Genomic DNA, 19,631 nt, shown 5'->3' on the forward strand with positions numbered 1-19,631 from the left:
TGCTAGAACAATAAAACGTGTTGTTATATCATCTATTTATCTTTCAGCTGTAGACACCAGTTTATTTCAAAACACCAAAACATGACACTTTTTATTTCATAAACTCCAAGGTCCCTTGCAGTAGAGCAGGGGTAGGCAACCTAAGGCCTGTGGGCCAGATACGGCCCAATCACCTTCTCAATCTGGTCTGAGAATCAGAGTGTTTTTACATGAGTAGAATGTGTCCTTTTATTTAAAAGGCATCTCTGGGTTATTTGTGGGGCCTGCCTGGTGTTTTTACATGAGTAGAATGTGTGCTTTTATTTAAAATGCATCTCTGGGTTATTTGTGGGGCATAGGAATTTGTTCATTTTTTCCCCCAAAATATAGTCCGGCCCACCACATAGTCTGAGGGACGGTGGACCGGCCCACGGCTGAAAAAGGTTGCTGACCCCTGCAATAGAGTTTGAATATCAAGATACTCTTTTGAAGTGCGGTTGAAGTGTTGAAGTGCTTGATTCCAGAATGTTTGCAAATCTTTCCATTTAGTCTGTTCAGGGGACAAAAAGATTCACAGTAGTAGCCATCCTAAATGACAGGTAACACCATTCAGATGTCAGATTGGGGGGAAATGTGGAATAAAGATCTAAATTTCACTGCTTGTTATACATTAAAGGAAAACTTCATGAAGATGTTTTATAGATGGTACATGACCCCCAGCAAATTGGCAAAAATGTACAACACAAATTCAAATATATGCTGGAGGTGCAAACAAGCCGAGGGAACAATGTACCACATGTGGTGGGGCTGTAAAAAATTAAAAACTTTTCAGATACCATCTATGAGGAGCTTTAAAAACATTCAAACAAACATTTGCCACACACACCCCCCCCCGGAAGCTTTCCTCCTAGGCATATTGTCAACAGACATTGCAAGTGATAAGAGGAGGGCATTTTTATATGCAACAACAGCTACAAGAATGTTGATTGCCAAAAATTGGAAGGGAAAGAAAATTCCAATGAAAGAGGAATGGCAGATAAAACTATTTGAGTACTTGGAACTTGCAAATATTACAGAAGTAATCAGGAATCAAACAAATAAAAAGTTTAAAAAAGAGTGGGAGTGTTACAGAGTGTAGCTAGAAAAACCTTGTTTCCAAGTAAAATGCATAATGTGCTTCTATTAATTTTCGCAAATTATATGACAGACAGATAATGTATTTCTACAATACTGGTGGAAAAGGAAGCAGTTAAAAAAGGAAGAAAGGACCCGAAGTGAGGTAGATGGAAGTCACATTTAAAGAGTAGAAGGTTATTTATTGGTGATCTAATGTATAGGCGACATATGATGTTGAATCTCTTTATTATGTATTGGTGTTTCTCGTTATTTCCCCCCTCCTTTTTGTATTTTAGTTTATTTTGAATAAAGAATGGAATAGCTGTAATACTTAATAAAATCAATAAAGAGCATGGCGGGGGAGGAGACGGTTTGCATCCAGAGAAAAGAATTATTCCCTATGAACTCCCACCAGACCATCTAAAGAAAAGTGTATTAATTGAAAAGCTTTCATAATAGTGTTCTACCTGGAGTGAAGATGGTGAGGAACCCGTGTCCTTCGACTGTAGTTAGACTACAGTTCCTGTCATCCCACCAATGACCATGCTGCCTGCAGATGATGGGAGTTGGATTTCAGTATCTAGAAAGACTCAATCTCAGGTCCATTTTATACCCCCCAAACCACATTCCTGATCTGGCTCATAGATGAAGATTTAGCAAACTAAGGAGAACTTGCAAGAACTGAAAAACTGCACGTCATAACAGCATAATGGGAGCAGTAGGATTATACACACAGATACGCCGTGAAGTATTTATTACCTGTAGATCAGGACTGACAAGATAAGCTACCATAAAGAACATGGATGAAGGAGATTGCCATCGTTGCACAATACGTGACCAAGGGTTCTTTCAGATTTATGGCCTTTAACATCAAGAAAATAGAGGAGACAGCACAACCAATGGAGGACGAAGGAATTAGGGAGGGCTAACATTCCTTTGCCCACATAGGGTGAGACTATAAAAAGGGTTGAAATTGTGCAGAACCATCCTACTGTCCTGCTTTGTTTTTGCTTCTTTCACTTTTGCAGGTGAGCAGCCACATGACCTTCATGTTGGAAGATTCATTCCCCTGTGTGCAGTCATGGGTTTATTGTATTTCACATGACTGGGTATGTGTTTTGTTTCCACAGAGTGGGAAGTGGGAAGTTAAGTAGACATGATGTTTGTCTTACTGTGTTTCCCTGAAGTAGGACTATTGTCCTTTGTTCTTTCTCTTTGCTGTCTGATGCTAGGGAGAGAGGGAGCCATGTTGAAGTGTTCCGACTGTGTATATATGTAATAAAGTAGGTTAGCCAACATGCCGAGTTTGCTGTGGCCTGTTACGCAACTGTGCAAATCTCTGCGGATGCCTAAGAGTGTGTTGATGTACTCCCACATCAATCACTATGATGTCCGGGGGCTGAAGAAGCCAAGAAGCTCCCGAACGATCGTCCAGGAAGAAGAGAACATGCCAGTTTTATCAGATTGGGACTTTTCTATAAACCACTCATTTTACAAAGGCTCTTGAGTCTGCTTTGATTTTACCTGAATATTTATGGTCACTTTCAGCCAACACTGGATAGCACCATCGCAAGCAGAGAGGTCTTGGTACTGTCAAAAGCAACTTTTTCTTCAGACAAAGGTTGTTGGGTATTGGGCAGCACAGTGAAGAACAATGAGTGCTCCAGAACAAGCTGGCGCCGTGGAAATCTTGTTTCAGCACCAGTATGCATTTTTGATCTCAAAGGTAAGATCTGTGATGGGTATAGTCTGCAAAGTTTAAAACTTGCAGGGACTTTCAAACCTTCAGCTTGTTAATGGATGATGGGCCAGGATTTATGTTGTGGTGGGGCTGCAAGACACGCTCCTGTCATCGTCCTCTGTCTGGCTCTGTCTAGCAGATTTGGAATGAAATGTCTCAACTGTTATGTATTCAGTAGTCTCTGTTTGCCTGAACTTGAGTCTGGACTAAGGATTCTGAGCCGCTGTGTTCTGATTCGATACATGATATCCAATCACAGAACATTTCCGGATTTGGGCCACTGCCATTGGCCCTTAAACTATGAGTTACGATTCGCAGCTTGGGAGTTTAGACAGCCAGTCACAATGAGAGTGGGAGTGGCCCAGGCCTTCAGAAAGGTATACAAGCAGTTGCTTTGCCCCTGTTGTCCAGTTCTGTTAGTTCAATAAAGGTTCTTGCTGTTATCACTGTGTCTTGCTTTGTGGGAACCCGCCTACGCTTCACAACAACAGTTGTTTAAAATTACTTTCTTTTGACCCCAAGTGCTCAGAAAAAAAACTGTCAAAATCTTCAGTCATGTGAAAACCAGGAAGTTAAAAATAAATAAATAATAACATCAGGGAGTGGCTTTCATGCGGTAAATGAGTATATTTTGCAAAATTACAAAGAACACGGCTTTTTAAATCTTAAGTTATAAAAACCATCTAAACTAAAACAGGTTTTCTTGGGTTTGCTGAAAACCTTTTCAGCACTTCCTTCTCAAATTCCTCCTTTTTCTAATCGTTTTTCTGTGCTCACTTAGTAAGCATAGCCCATGGAGATGCTTCCCTGTTAGAGGAACTGTCTACCTCTGCCCAAACCTCTTTTACCACTCTGAAACAAAAATCTGAACTCTGTTTCCCCCATTGCTTTTTGCCAGCATTTTCTACAGCAGGGATAGAGAACCAGTGACCTCAGATGTTGTTGAATTCCAGTTCCCTTCAGCTCTGGTCAGCATGGCCAATGATCAGGGACAATGGGAGTCACAACCCATACCATCTGAAGGGCCACAATAATTTATGGTGACATGTTTGTTTGTTTGTTTGTTTCAAAAGCATCTTTCTAGAACTTCCTAACTATAGACCATTTTGTTTGTTTTTTGTTTTTTTATAAAGATTTTATTGGTTTTCCACAAAAACAAAAAGACAGTACAATAACACAAGTACAACATACAACAATTAAAAACAAAAATAAACAGAAATACACCTAAACTGGAATACCAACATCCCTTTTACTTGTTACAAAAAAATTCTTCTTTCGAATCTACTTAGGGGGCTTCCCCCGTTTTCTCTCCTTTGCTTTCAATTCTAATTTACTTTAATAACATCCCATCTTTAAATTAAATCTATTATCATCAAAATATTCAAATAAACTTCTTTATATTTAATTTACTTCATAATACAACATAATACTTCTTAAATCAAATCTTAAATCTTATTTTACTTAAACTGCTGCTGATAATCAATCACATATCTCTTCACTAGTTCAAAATCATAAAATCTTAACACACTGTCTTCAGGGTACCATGGTAAGCCATCCTAATTATATTTCAAATATTTTCACCCTATCCCTCTTCTAACCATTTTCCTTCGCCATCTCGGGATCACCCACCAGACATCTCTCCACCTCCCTCCAGCATCATTGTTCAGAACGTCCTCTTTTTCTTTAAACCCAAAGATCAAGACACAATCCATAAACCTCCTCGCAGAGAACTCCAGGAAACACAAACCATCACCTTCCAGCATCTCCATTTCATAGTTCAAATCATCTTCTTCTTGCATTTTCAAAAATCTTTTCACCTTCATTTCTGGGCTCTCACCCCAGAAACAGGATATAAATCTTCCAACCCTGGGTCTCTCACACCAACAGGATTTTCCAGCTTCTTGGAGTTGCATAGTCGCTTTGTTATATTTCTCAGATATTCCCTCCAGTTCCCTAGCAAGGTTTTCTTCCAATTTAGCAAAGTTCTCAAGAGTCTCAAGAGTCTCAAAAGTCTTTCCTGTTGCATAAAACTTTTCTTCCACGTTCTGTCTCAACAATTCCAATTTCTGGTTTAGCAGTTCAAGCTTTAAAAGAATTATCCTTTGTTCATGGGTCATACCCGGATCTAAAACCAGTTTGAAAACGAAAGCAAGCATTGTAGAAGAAGACAAATTGTATCAAGTTTCAGTACTTTTCCATCTTTAGCCGCAAGTTTTCCGCCACCATTTTCCCCGGAGTCAGGGTGAAAAGATTACAGTCCAACAACTTCTAAGAAGAAATATTTCCAATATCTTAATTCCCTTAACAGGGATTCAGTCACTCTCGCCTGTCAAAAGGCTTCTTAAGCAACATTGTATCCACAAATGCAGCCGCAGCCAGAAACATTTGTTATTTTCTCCTTTCAACAAAGGGAGGAACGGGCTTCCTTTTAACATTCCTCCCGGGTGCCAATTGTCAATCTTTTAAATCCGATTAGTCCGTACTTACGGCATACGGGGTTCTTTTTGCTTCCTTCTAATCGCAGAAGAACGACACGCTCATGCAGGCGGCAGCCGCCGCATCGCCTGCCCGGTTGGGGCATTACCTCCAACTATAGACCATTTTGAACTCTTTCCTTTTGTACTCCCTCACTCCTTTTTGGATTCAGATTATGTTTACTGCCTCTGATCTTGGTGTATTTGATCTGCTGATGGAGTCCAAGGAACCGTTGACTTCAGTGACTATTGCCGAACGTCTGGGTACCAGTCCCTTTGGGATGGAGAGGCTGCTGGACGCCTGTGTAGGCTTAAAGTTCCTGCGAATGGAGAGGAAGGACAACCAAGGTAGTTACTACTTACATCTTAGCATCTCTGGGGCAGATCCCTAAGCAGTTAACCAAATTATCAAACCAAACCAAATTGTATAAACCAAAATCCAATGAATACAATCCAAGAAAGAGATCAGGAATACAGTAAATAAATTTATACCAGCAAACCAGAAACTGAACAGAGTAGCATTCAAATAAGCCTGTGGAAACACCTGAGTTTTTAGGACACATTTGAAGCACACAGCAGACAGAACTTCCCAAATCACTTTGGAGAGTATTCAAGAGGAAATGCTTGTTTCTTTAAAGCATTGTTACCCTACTCTTCAGCAATAATAATAAAAAAGCTTTCCCACTGGGCTGTAGTTGTTTCCCCTTTTTTGCAGCTGCAGTGTTGTATAAACTTTAAACAGGTTACAGGTGGGGTTGTGTTTTTTTTTTGCTGGAGGATGGGGTGGAGAAGGGTGTTTCATGCCACCATGCCTGCCATTTCATGCATTTTGTTCCTGCATAATTGGGAAGGGAATTGGGCTTTGGCGGTAACTGCAAAACAAACAAAAACAAAACTCTAATCTTTTGTCCCTTTTCTTTTTAAGCTCTTTATGGAAATACAGACATTTCCAACCTCTACCTTGCCAAATCAAGCTTGAAGTCTCAGTATCATTCCTTGAAGTTCTCTTCTGAATTTATCTATCCGGGTATGCAGTACTTAGCTGATTCTGTGAGGTGAGGAGAAGGATATCGCTAAAGTAGGAAACTGCCAACTACAGGTAAAGCCGAGTCACAGTGCTGAGGCTGGTTAGCTCCATTTCCCAGATGCAACTATTGGCACTCCCACACTAGGGCTGACTCCAGATGAGCAGCTCCTAGCGCTTCCCTTTCTGTTGCTCATCTGTTGAAAGGTACAGGCAGAACTGCAACTGCCTTCTGACTCTGCTGGGGCAGCATTGTCCTTTTTCTCTGTTTGCATGCTGCTGTCTTCCGTCTACAGCAGCTGCCCTGACATAACTGTTGTGGGTGGAGCCTTTTGAAGCTCAAGACATGTTCAGGGTCGCCCTTGTGGAGAGTGCCATTTCAGGACCCTCGTTGATTGGCTTAAAATTAATCTCTTAATATCTGCTATACAAACCTACCAGAGATTATAAGTGAATGAGGCATATAGTGCCCTATTGCAAAAATACTACGATTTTATTTTAAACGATGATTGGAAAGAGCAACACTGCAATTAGGCGTGTTGCTAAAATGGAAGTGAAAGGGGTTTTCTTTTGTAGTGTGGCATTCTTCTTTATATATATTTTTTGTAGTATAAGTTATTTTATTTTGTATATATTCAAACTGTTAGTTTTAATTGTATATTGATAAATTTAGGTCACTGTTTAATGTTTGGTTTTCTGTTACTTTTAATTAATAATTTATATTGTTTTATGTTAACTGCTTAGAAGTCTAAGAATATATACATCCAGGTGAAATTGGTTCATTTTTTTCTGGTGACTAATTTGAGATTTAAAAATAGATTTGGAATCACTGAGATGTGTAAGCTACTCAGAGAACTCTGGTTATATGGTGGTATAGACATGTCATGAACAAATGCATGCACACTAAAGCTCATACCAAGAACAAACTTAGTTGGTCTCTAAGGTGCTACTGGAAGGATTTGTTTTATTTTTTATTTTGTTTAAACCTGTGATTGTTAGTCAACCTTGACAACACATATAATTTTTTTTATGTACTTTATTCGGCAATATTTATATATTGCTTAATAAAAAAACCCTCTAAACTGTTTATACAATAGTATAAATCTTTCATTAAAAAGACGGATAACATGATAATGGTATGAGTATTGCATTCATTATGGGTTTGTTGTGTGTGTGTGTGCCGCTCAATTTTCATTGAATTAAAACAAATATTCTTTTTCAGAGAAGGAAAGAGTCAGACTGATAGATTATATGGCATTTCAGGAAAGGATTGGTCTGGCGCTCTTAACAGGTAAAAACAAAAAACAAAACGGTTTTCTAGATCTTGATTTTGGAAGAATGGAGAAAACCTGGGATGCTTCTTGTCAAAGTGACCATTGCCATTGCAATTTGTGTAAAACACATTGCTTGTTTGTATTCACAGTTCCAATGTTTTCTCTATTCATTGTTGCCTTTCCTCTCTCCAAATGTTATCAGATTATTGGAAAATTTCTTACCACATGCCAAACTTGGGTTCCTGTTTTATACATGTGTGAGGGTGACGTCTGCAACCAGGGCTTATATTATGCAGCTTACTTGTGCAGAATATCCTGGTTTGCCTCCACTATGCTCCAATATTGAAGCAGAATTGCACCTGGTCTTTACAAATGGCTTTTCCAGAGTCTTTTCATGGGTACAATGCAGTTTGCCATTACTGTATCCAGAGATAAGTCTATGTTCAGACCAGAGGCATCTGCAGCTCATTTTGGGTTTGTGGATCAGGATACTGCATTGGAATAAGATGTTCAACCTCTCGTTACTGGTGGAGCACGGGGGTCCTGTGCCAATTAACAGTTCCTGTATTTGGAATGTTGTGATAGTTGGGAAAGAGAACCTGAAAGCATGTGTCAGAAAATGTCAAGGGTTGCTGATGAGGAAGATAAAAGACTCCATTTCAGCCCTTTGTTGCGTTCAGGGGTCCTGAATGGACAGTGTTAAGGATTCATTAGAGAAGATATCCCCTCTCTCTCCTCCCTCTTTCTCTGTGTTAAATCCTTAACAGGCAATATCATTTATCGGCATTTGTATACAACTTAACTAAAATATAGATTCAGAATCCACACACAATATTTATTCAGATATAATTAAGGAGCCAAATATTCAAAGATCTTGTGCAGAATGCAACCAGTGATGCAACATGTTTAGGGAAGTAATTCAGACAGATACAGATACGTACTCAGAACTTTCGATTCTAATTTGTTACATTTAATGCAAGAGACAAAGCACTTCATTCACTAGCTTCAGTTGTGTCTTCATGATGGGTGAAAGTTTTTGTTTCATTGTGCCGTAGCTCACAGCTCTTGCATTGTAAACCTGCATGTGACACGATGACTGTCTCACTTTGTTTTGTTTTGTTTTGTTTTGTTGTGTGTGTGTTTTTAAAAGTCTGTAAAAAATAAAAGAGAGACGAGACTATTGCAAAGTGTAATCAGAAGAATGTTGAAGTTTTGACATGCTCTAAATTGGGAAGCTGGGTTTAACCAAAGAAGCAGGTTATGGAGGTGCATGGAACAGCTGTGCAAATGCTGAGCAAACAAACCATTCTGTTTGTCTATGAGAGGTGTAAAGGTAAAGGTAAAGGGACCCCTGACCACCATGTCCCTATGAGAGTTATAGATAGATTGAATTATAGGAACATCATTAATTAATTAATTGATTTTGTATGCTACCCTTAATAGTAGTAGTAGTTGTAGTAGTAGTAATAACAATAATAACAATAATACCTTTATTGTCAATGTACAAACTGTGTACAATGAAATTAACCGAGCCTCCCCCCCCCAAACACTCATTCTCATTTCACTCTGTGTGCTTGTCGCACAACACACCAACCCCGAAAGTCAGTTACACTGTATTATTTTCTGTTCAGCAGCCTAACAGCCCACGGATAGAAACTATTTTTTAGCCTGTTGGTATGACTGATTATACTTCTATATCTCCTGCCCGAGGGTAGAAGCTTAAAGAGGTGCTGCCTGGGGTGTGAATCGCCCCTTGGAATTTTTCTCGCTCTCCTAAGGCATCGATCCCTTGCGATGTCATCTAGAGGGGCTCAGGGGACAGCCCATGTGCTGTGTTCACCACCTTCTGTAAAGACTTTCTGCCCGTGGCTGTCAAGCCAATGTACCACATTGTGATACAATATGAGAGGACACTTTCTATTGTGGACTGGTAGAAGGAGGTCAACAATTGTTGTTTAACATTGTTCTTTCACAAGACCCTGAGGAAATGGAGTCTCTGTTGGGCCTTCCTAACTACCTGTTACGTTGTTTTTCCAAGTGAGGTCTTCACTAACGTAAACTCCCAGGAATTTAAAGGAAGAGACTCTTTCCACACACACACACACACCCCTGATATACAACGGGGCTAGTTTCCCTCTCTTCCTCCAAAATCCAACACCATCTCCTTTGTCTTGCTAATATTTAGGTGCAAGTTATTCTCTAGGCACCATGTACCGTGTTTCTCCTAAAATAAGACATAGCCATAAAATAAGCCATAGCAGGATTTCTATGCGTTTGCGAAATGTAAGCCGTTCCCCGAAAATAAGCCATAGTGATGCGGCACCTCCCATTAAAAAAGCCTGGACAGGCATGGCTATGCAGCGTACTGATGCGATGCAGTTAAAATAAGACATCCCCTGAAAATAAGCCATACTGTGTTTTGTTGAGGAAAAAAAATATAAGACGGTGTCTTATTTTAGGAGAAACACGGTAGATACTTTTTGAACCTCCCCCCAGTATGCTGATTCATCTCCACCTGTAATTAGACCCATTATGGTAGTATCACCTGCAAACTTAATAATTGCAGTAGATGGATCAGATGAAATACAGTCATATGTATACAACGAGTACAGATAAGACTCAGCACACATCCCTGTGGGGTGCCAGTGCTGAGCTTCAGGGAGGTAGATATAACAGGCCCAATCCTCACTGTTTGTGTCCGATCCCTCAGAAAGTCTTTAATCCAGTCACAGATGGTAGAAGAAAGGTCTAGTTCCATCAGCTTTTCGATAAGAATGTCTGGAAGGATGGTATTAAAATCCGATCTATAATCAAAGATCTTCCAAAGATCAGAGTGGTTCACAACATAAAAATACAAAATGAGAACACAAAATGCATAATAAAACAAAATAAAACAAAAACAAGCCAATAACCCCCTTCCCATAAACACATTTAAAATGCCATGGAATGTTTAATCCGCCTGGTTTGAGAAATGCTTTTGCCCCGTGCCTAAAGCTATAGTAATGCAGGCAGTGGGTGAGCCTCCCTAGGGCGAGCAGGGAGCCACCACAAAAAAGGCCTGTTCTCATGTTTCTGCCCTCCAGGCATCTTGTGGAGAAAGGCCTCAGGTGATGATCACAGGGTCTGGGTTGGTTTGTATGGGGAGAGGCAGTCCTTGAGGTATTGCAGTCCTGAGCGGTTAAGATTTTATAGATAAAATCTGCATTTTAAAATTGGGTCCAGAAACTAATTGGCAGTCAGTGCAGTCAGGCCAGGATCAGTATGATATGCTCACAATCTGCCCCTTGATATACAGTACTAGATCCAAGAGTGGGCTGCAAAAAATGTTCATGGATGCTATGCATGCAATGTGGCGTCTGTTTGGCCGAGAAATGATGGCTGCATTTGATCTTTCGCGTTTCCCGCTTGTTTGTGATGTGGGAGGTAAGTGCTGTAAATTCCACGATATCGTCTTTTACTACTAGCTCAAAATCATAAAGCAGAAAGAATAGAAATGATGAAGTGCTACAGGTGTGTTTCTGAGGGAAGGCAAAAATGGGTAGAGTGGATAACACTCGAAGTGAAAGGATCCATGACTATGAGTGATGGTGAGAGCCAAGCAGGAAGAACGTTGCAAAACAAGAGAATGAATTAGACAAATAGAAACTCATTAACATCTTTCAAACTACAGTACTTTGATGCTACTTCTGTTTAGTCCTGCAGTATCAAGAGCAATGGGAGAAACAGGGTTTGTCCACACTGGAGATTAATGTGCATTTGCAGCTGTTTGCATTCTCGTTTAATTTGTGTAGCCCACATGATGAAATGGTCTAACAACAGATGAAATGCTCTAACAGCAGCAATCTACATGCTTTCCTCCTGGAAATTCGGTACCGTACTTAATTGGCATAATAGAATTGACAAATTAGAAAGTGGGAGAAGCACACAAGCCAATGCCTTCTACATAGTTCCTTCCTTATTTCAGACATCATGATATATCAGTATATTGTGAAGTTTAGCTGGTGATAATCATGCTGTTGAAAACCAGACATCATTCAACCCTAATTGCCAGTCGCCTATCTGATGTGCTACTCTTAAATTTTTGCACAGGGGTGTTTGGATAAAGCTTTGAGATGCACAACATTTACATTTTTTTCTTTGTTCTCCCTTTAAGGATGTACTGGAGCATGTGCCAAGGAATATATTTCATTATATCCAAATTCTACAGTGACAATTTTAGACCTACCTGAAATAGTGGAACAAGCAAAGAACCATTATGTGTCCTCGCAAGATCACCAGATTACTTTCCATAAAGGTAAAGTGTGGTTTTCCAAGAGCCTACATTGGTTAGATCATTCTTCTTTTAACAAGCAAGATAGCAAAATTCTAGGGTAGGAATCAGGATCTGTGCTCCTCCAAAGGCTGTTGAACTACGGCTCCCAGCATCCCTGACAATTGGCCATTCTGACTGGGGCTGATGGGAGTTGGAGTCCAGCATCATCTGAAGTCCACAGATTCCTCATCCATGCACTAGAAGAAACAGCAGGCAGCAACCGGGCCTTAATAACTGTTGATTTCTGAAAGATACAGTGAATGATTCTTCCTTTAAGAAAATATGCTTATTTTCTACCTATTCTATTACAGGGGACTTTTTCAAAGACCCAATTCCAGAAGCTGATCTTTATATTTTGACTAGGGTCCTGCATGACTGGGCTGATGATAAGTGTGTGCAGCTACTAACCAGACTGCACAAGGCCTGCAAACCTGGTATGTGTATTTATACAGTGAACAGATCAATGAACGGTGCAGGGGGGGGGTGCAGGAGTAACCAAGGCCGGAAGCCCGAGAAAGCCTCTCACATACCCTTCATTGCCCAACTGCAACACAACAGCCCCTCACTGCTGCCAGTGGGTTGCTGCCACCACCCTTTCACTTACTCCTGCATCTCCAGGTGGGAGGGGACCTGGGGTGCACTAAAGTAACTTCATTTCAAATGCTCCTTGTGTAACTTACAGCATAAAGATAGTCAACACTCCCTCTTGACTCTGCAGACTCTGCTGGTCACTTACGACTCCAGTCCTAAGTGCCCAAGCATCTAGGCATGTGTAGAGCTGCCATATATCCGGGTTTTCCCTGGACAAGTCAGGGAATCGAGTAGCAAAATGGCGTCCGATTTTCACTGAATCGGCAAAGTGTCTGTGAAAACCCAGACATATGGCAAGTGGGGCTATTGGCAATAACACACACTTCAGCAGAGAAATTAAGAAACTTTACTAAGAGTAAAAGGTGGGGGGAAAGCAGGCAGAATGTCAAAATGGAATACAAAATAAGCCCGAGCTCTGTGACTCTAAAACTGGACTAATCCTAGCCTGCTCACTACAATAATGGGAAGCTCAGGCCTTTCTTCAGAGAAGGCAGAGAGACAGAAGAGCTAAAGGTATCATGGAAATTGGGCCCTTGTTACTCAAAGCCTTGCTGCACTGTCCCTCATTTGCCCATGCCACTCAGGTTCAACTGCATCGCTTCTGATCCCGGAAATGCTTGGATAAATTAAGATGAACTCTTTCCTTATGCAGCTTTGAAATAAGTAATCTGCAAATTTTGGAAAGTGGTATGTCTTCCTGTCCATCTGTATTCTATGGGTTCAGCTGCCTCTCGAGATATCATCTGCCAAACGTGGCACAAGGATTACCGAACTGAGGGTGGTGGACTTAGCTGATGTTTGGGTGTCTGGTGCCATTTTGGATCAAGATGGCGAATTGAAAAATCACCCATTTGTTGGCATAGGTTCACCCACCTCTCGGGATATCACCACCCAACTTGGCATGAGGGCTCCTGAGGTGGGGCGGCGGTCTTTGTTGATGTTTGGACAATGGGAGCCATTTTGAATCAAGATGGCAGGCTCAAACATGACTTTGGCATGTTCTCCCCCCGCCCCGCCTCATTGAATCGGGTCCAGATCAGGTGCTTCCTGGCTCAGGTTGAAGTATCGAGTTGGTATGTGTGTGCATGTGTCTGTGTGCAACCCTGAAATTCACAAACTACACTATCCATTTAAAAATCATAATATTTTTTTGGTTTCTTTGAATTCCTGGACAGTGTCAGGCATTTTCTGCTAATGATATATATCTTTTTACTAACTTGGTGAAACGTATTTTGAAATAGGTGGTGGAGTGTTAATAGTGGAAACGGCCCTCAATGAAGATAGAAAGGGGCCGGTAAGGTGCCAACTATTCTCTGTGTTGATGCTACTTCTTACCGAAGGCAAAGAACGAACCTCATCAGAATACAATGCGCTGCTTAGTGCAGCTGGATTCAAAGAGATTAAACAAAAGAAAATGAGCTTCTATGATGCCTTTTTAGCAAGAAAATAATATTGACCGTACTTCATTCTTCTTCAATTCAAAAGGAAACTGGAATGATAATTCATTTTCTCAGCCTACTGTTCTAAACACGAATTTATTTCAATTTTTTTTTTTTAAAAAATGACACAGCAGTATTTATTTCACAAATTGTAATATCCCTTGCAGTAAGATATTCCCTTGAATGGTTTTGTTCGATTCAGGATAGTTTGGAAGCAGGACTTTTTTCAGCTGGAACTCCAGCACCTCTCAGATGGGTCGGTTGCCATTATAAGAGAACAAGGGAGGTGTTCAGTGTGAGTTCCGGCACCTCTTTTTCTAGAAAAATAGCACTGCTTAGAAGCATTCCAATATTGCCTCTCCTAGTCAGTTTATGCCTTTTTGGATAGGAACCAGTCTTTGCTTATGTTAATCTGAATAAAAAATTGCTATGTATATTGAGTGATACATAATCTCTGTGGAAGATCAAATAGCTGTGGAAGGCCTGAAGTTTATTGAACTTGTTTTCACATGAAAGGATTTTGACTATAAATGGGCAGCTCCCAGTTCTGGGATTTGAGCTGTGTGATACCTCTGGATGGGTTATGCACCCTTCTTTGAAGGACCAGGTATGAAGATCCATCATTAGTGACAATGATGGCCCAGGTGACCTCTGGGGTGCTCATTACCAACTTTGGTTGGTGTACCAGCTACAACAGTCCTAGGAGGGACATATCATTTCCTCCAACATTCCTCAGATGAAAATGGGAAGAGTCCATTCTCCAGCATTATTGTTGCTTGAGCATTTCCTCCTAGTCAAGTACAAAAGTTATTAGAGGAAACACAAAACTGTAGTATTTAAGCACAGAAATCTTTGATTTTTTGTATTGCGTTTAGGGAAGCCTAAGGGGAAAAAGAAAACCCCAAATCAATAAACACCACTAACTGTGTGTACACATACACAACATTAACAATAATACAACGTAATAAAAATAAACGTTATAATAAATAAAAACAACATGGGTTAAATGTCTTTATTACCAAACAATTGCTCTTCGTTGCTATTGCTTCCACTTTCAACTGGAGTTTTTAAGCAACAAAACTTCCTACCCATAGAGAAGATTCACGCTGCTACTGAAAGCCATAATGTGAGCCCAGCCAATCCCCATTTCAGCTTAAGCTTGTTGAGAAGTTTTCTCTTTTCTTGCTATGTCTGCCAACGTAGACCAGGCCTGGGAAACTGTGGCCCTCCACATGCCACCAGACTAAAAAAAAACCCAGTGCCTCTGACCACAAGCTATGCAGATTGGGGCTTCCCATTGACTGCCTCGCTGCCCAGCTGTTGTCTGCACCTCTCAGCTCTTCCTCTCAGGACACAACCCACCGTTGTCTCCCATTAGGCTGTGTTGGGAATTTAGGACTCTGCATGACAAAGTAAGGAGCAGAGATGGCTTAAGGGTCCTGGCATTTGCAGGGAAGTTGGAGACTATGAGATAGGATTGCTATGTTGCTGCATACATTTGTACCCTCCTAATTACACTACTACCCTTGTGTCTGATTTGGAAGTTGCAGTTAGTAGGAAATTGTTCATTATTACATTTAGACCCCACCACCTTTTCTTCGAGGAGTTTAAGTTGACGTTCTCCCTACTTCCATTTTATTCTCGCAATGTTAGGTTAGAATGAGAGTTGTTAAAGGTGAGCTTCATGGTTGAGAGGAGATTTCAACCATGCTGTGGGAGATCCCACCGCTAACCACCAATTAATATGTAGCAGACTGGCCCTCTAACTACCCCCAATTAAATATTGCAGCCCATTGCATGGTACACCAATTACACAAATGTCTACGGTTTACCACAGGCTATCTTGTGAGGGTCTTCTGTGAGGGAAAACTTGATGATTTAGAGTCTTAGGCAGGAGTTGATCAAACAAGAAAAGTTTTGTTTACAAAAATAATTTTGTGAAACAAAGTTGGATCAGGAGAGGCATTCTTTCAGGTAGAAGTTAACCTGTTACTTAAAGCTAAATATAAAGATTTCACAGGCCTAAACACAGTAGTAAATGCACAGCTATTCTTAAACTTCGGTTGCTAAAAATCAGGTAGATGTTCCGGTTTCTAGAACAGGTGGTAAAATGTTTAACTCAGTTTCTGTTACTTCGTTCTCATTCCTTTACTTAATTATGACAGGGGTTACTGTTAAATACTTTTGATACAGCACAGCTGCCTTCACAGCCCAATACTGTACTTTGGTTCATGAGCGAGGGACACTTTTTGCCAGTTAGCCACTCCTGAGGTATCGCAATTAGTATAACACACCCAGGGGATCACCTCACCCCTTGTTACTGGTTTGGGAGTCGTCTCCCCCCCCCCCCAGCTAGAATGAGCCAGGTTGTACCTCTCCTGGCTCAGACTCAGCCCTCCAGGTGACTCCTGTCTGTATACCTTCCTCAGACACTCAACCCAGTCTTCCTATCTAAGCTGTGAGGCTCTTTCCTCTTGCTATAGTCTCTTCAGTGTAGATGTTCCACTCAAACCAGAACCAGCTCTCCTCAGTCAAATCCTACCCTGATCCCTATCTCTGTCCCTATCTCTCAAGCTAAACCCTATCTCCCATCTCAAGCCCTTTCCATCCCTCTCCTTCAGAAACGGCTCCTTTTATTCTCCCTCCCAAAGTGCTTTTCAACCCCCTCTGTCTAGCTGTCTTGAGAGAAGCTCCAGCACTCTGGTGGAATTTCTGAGGGACTTCACCACCAGACCCTAGTCTGCCTCTGCTGTCCATCATATATGCCCAGACTCTAGCCCAGAGCTTTCCCAACTTTTCATGGCGGTGGCACGCTTTTTAGACATGCATCATTTCGCAACACAGTCATTCAGCTTTACCAGCAAACCAGAGGTTAAACTAACCCCTTTCCGGCCCCAGGAGGGGCACGGGGAGCATTTGTGTGATACACCTACACATTGCAGCCAACACACTAATATGTTGCGACACACAATTTGGAAAGCTCTGCAGTAGCCACTGCATGGTGCTTAGTGGGGCACCCGGCTCTACACACATCTGCAGTGGTTGCTACAGAGCCAAGTTCAAAAGTTTCTTTTTTTGTGTGTATGGACATTAAAAACCCTAAACCAGTGTTCCCCAACCTTGGACCTCTAGCTGTTTTTTTATTTATTAAGAATTTATAGGATTTTCCAATTAAAAAACCAATTACAACCAATACAATACAATACATGGTTAAACACTCCAAACTCCCCCCTCTCCCACCGAGGGGAGCAACCAATACAAAAAACCCCTCTCACAGAGGTAGCAAAAATCATTTTACATTTAACCACATATTTTCCAAATCATAATGTGGAGCTGACCCTCTTCCTAGGCCAGTTAATTAAATTCCAATCATTACTTCTTACATTGACTTCCTCATTCCCCCCCTTACTGATTTCCCAATTCTCACATAATTCCAGCTTTTTTTTCAATTTAACTCTAATTTAAAATCCATCTCATCATTTTTCCTATTTAACATTTCTCTACCTCCGCCTCAAGATATTTCTGTATTTTCTCGTTATCTTAACCAAAATTTTCCATATTACTCCTACTCCTCTCTCCCTTGCGGTCCCAGAATTTGTCTTTCAAAACATTGTCCGTTATCGCAGTATCCATGTCCAATTGTCATAACCATAATAAACTACAATTTCATTTTAAATTCAAATATTTTACCCTATACCCTCCCTTTCGAAAAACCCGCCCCATGAGTCAAAAATAACAGAGTCCTGTAACTGTCCATCTAGTCGCAGACCTGTAGTCTTTTCGCAATCTAATGGCAGCTGGAACCAGTCTTTAACATTGTCACCATCTTCTTGTATAAAAACTCCATTTGGTGTGTCCTGTTCCAAGTCCTCTTTTTCAGCATTGTCAGTACTCCCTTCTTCCTTTTCCTCCTGTTCTGGTATAAAATCCTCCAAATTGTTCTCAGTCTCAATCTCCAGTTCTTTGTGTGAAGTTGACTTTAGTCCTTCTGCCAATTGCCCAATGCTGTTGATTCAGGGCCTCTAGCTGTTTTTGGACTACAGCTCCGATCATCCCTAGCTAGCAAGGCCAGTGGTCAGGGATGATGGGAGTTGTAGGTGAAAAACAGCTGGAGACCCAAGGTTGGGGAGCACTGCCCTAAACAACTTGGGTTCAGGATACCAACATATCACCTCCTACAGTAAAATCCAAGCCAATCTTTAAGATCTTCCAAGATGGCTCTGAATGCTCCCAGTAGATAGTCACTTAGTGAAATCATGGAAGCAGAACTTTTCTGTGATGGTGCCCACTCTTGGCAATGTTGTGCAGAAGTAATGTGTGGTGTGGAGACAATAATGACATTTAAACGCCTTTTTGAAATATTGGTTCATTCAAGCTCTGGAGGGATCCCAACTCTTAAATTTCTAATTTTATCCATTTTGCACACTGATCAGTTTTATTTGTAATACACACTTGTATTCTGTATCTAGTTTTAGAAAATCTGTATTGAATGCTATGATGTTTTTATGTAAACCACTTAGAGATTTTTATATGATTAAAAAAAAAACCAGTTGTCTCTAACACATTTGTTTGCAAGAGAGCACCAAGGTAATTTGAAAAGTTGGGTTATACATCAGATACACGTCATGAATTATTTGTTACCTGTAGTTTGAAGTATTTATTACCTCACATGGGCGAGATAAATTACCATGAACCAGGCACATAGTGAGCACTTATGATGACAGAGATTGTTGGTATTGCACAACACAAATACTATACTTTGAAAGAGCATCTTGAACCATGGTCCTTCCAGGTGGGCACCTCCTAACATCAAGGAAATGGAAGAGACTATAAAGTCTCTTCCATATAAATGGAAGAGACTATAAAGTCATACTTTGGCCACCTCATGAAAAGAGAAGACTCCCTGGAAAAGACCCTGATGTTGGGAAAGATGGAGGGCACAAGGAGAAGGGGATGACAGAGGATGAGATGGTTGGACAGTGTTCTCGAAGCTACTAACATGAGTTTGGCCAAACTGCGGGAGGCAGTGAAGGATAGGCGTGCCTGGCGTGCTCTGGTCCATGGGGTCACGAAGAGTCGGACACGACTGAATGACTGAACAACAACAACAACAAAATAAAGTCAGCTGACAGAAGGGGGCGGGGGCACTAGCATTCCTCTTTCCACTGACAAACCTATAAAAAGTGGAGTGAAACTGCAAACAATCCTGTTTTTGCTGCTTCTCCACAGGTAAGTGTTCCCTTGCTCTTCACCCCTGCCTCAAACCTTTCTGTTTCTGGATTCTCTGATTCTTAATAACTCTGTCATGTCGCTTCCCTTCTCTGGGAAACTCCTGATTGTACATTGTCTTTCTATTGGAATCACCTTTTTTCTTTCACATGATTTCTCTATATCAGTATAACAAATAATTCATTTTTAGAAGTAAGTTCTTTGGTGAGTCTCTTGGGAATTTTTACTATTCATATTTGTTGACTTGGGCAAAGAAACGGCTCCTACCATGTGACTTTCATGTTATGCTTCTTTGTTAAGCTGCTACCATTTCCTAATGTGTTTCTGTATTTTAAGAATTTCCAAATGGCCTCATTTTAGCATTTCCAGACACCAGTTGATTGTCATTTATCTAGACTTATTTATTGTCAATTCATTTTCAGTCAATTCTGAATAAAAGTACCACTAGCAGA

At 40.7% G+C, this 19,631-nt stretch overlaps 1 protein-coding gene across 1 annotated transcript; it reads left to right on the forward strand.

Annotated features, from left to right (window-relative positions):
• The first annotated feature begins 2,749 nt into the window (after positions 1-2,749).
• On the forward strand, positions 2,750-13,961 carry LOC117045090 (acetylserotonin O-methyltransferase-like). Its single transcript, XM_033145872.1, has 8 exons — positions 2,750-2,821; positions 5,484-5,658; positions 6,236-6,365; positions 7,557-7,625; positions 10,910-11,031; positions 11,762-11,902; positions 12,232-12,354; positions 13,753-13,961. Exons 1-8 carry the CDS (start codon positions 2,750-2,752, stop codon positions 13,959-13,961), a joined length of 1,041 nt encoding a protein of 346 aa, XP_033001763.1.
• The last annotated feature ends 5,670 nt before the right edge of the window (positions 13,962-19,631 follow it).

This window comes from Lacerta agilis, chromosome 4 (genome assembly GCF_009819535.1).
Source record: "Lacerta agilis isolate rLacAgi1 chromosome 4, rLacAgi1.pri, whole genome shotgun sequence".
Classification (NCBI taxonomy): domain Eukaryota; kingdom Metazoa; phylum Chordata; class Lepidosauria; order Squamata; family Lacertidae; genus Lacerta; species Lacerta agilis.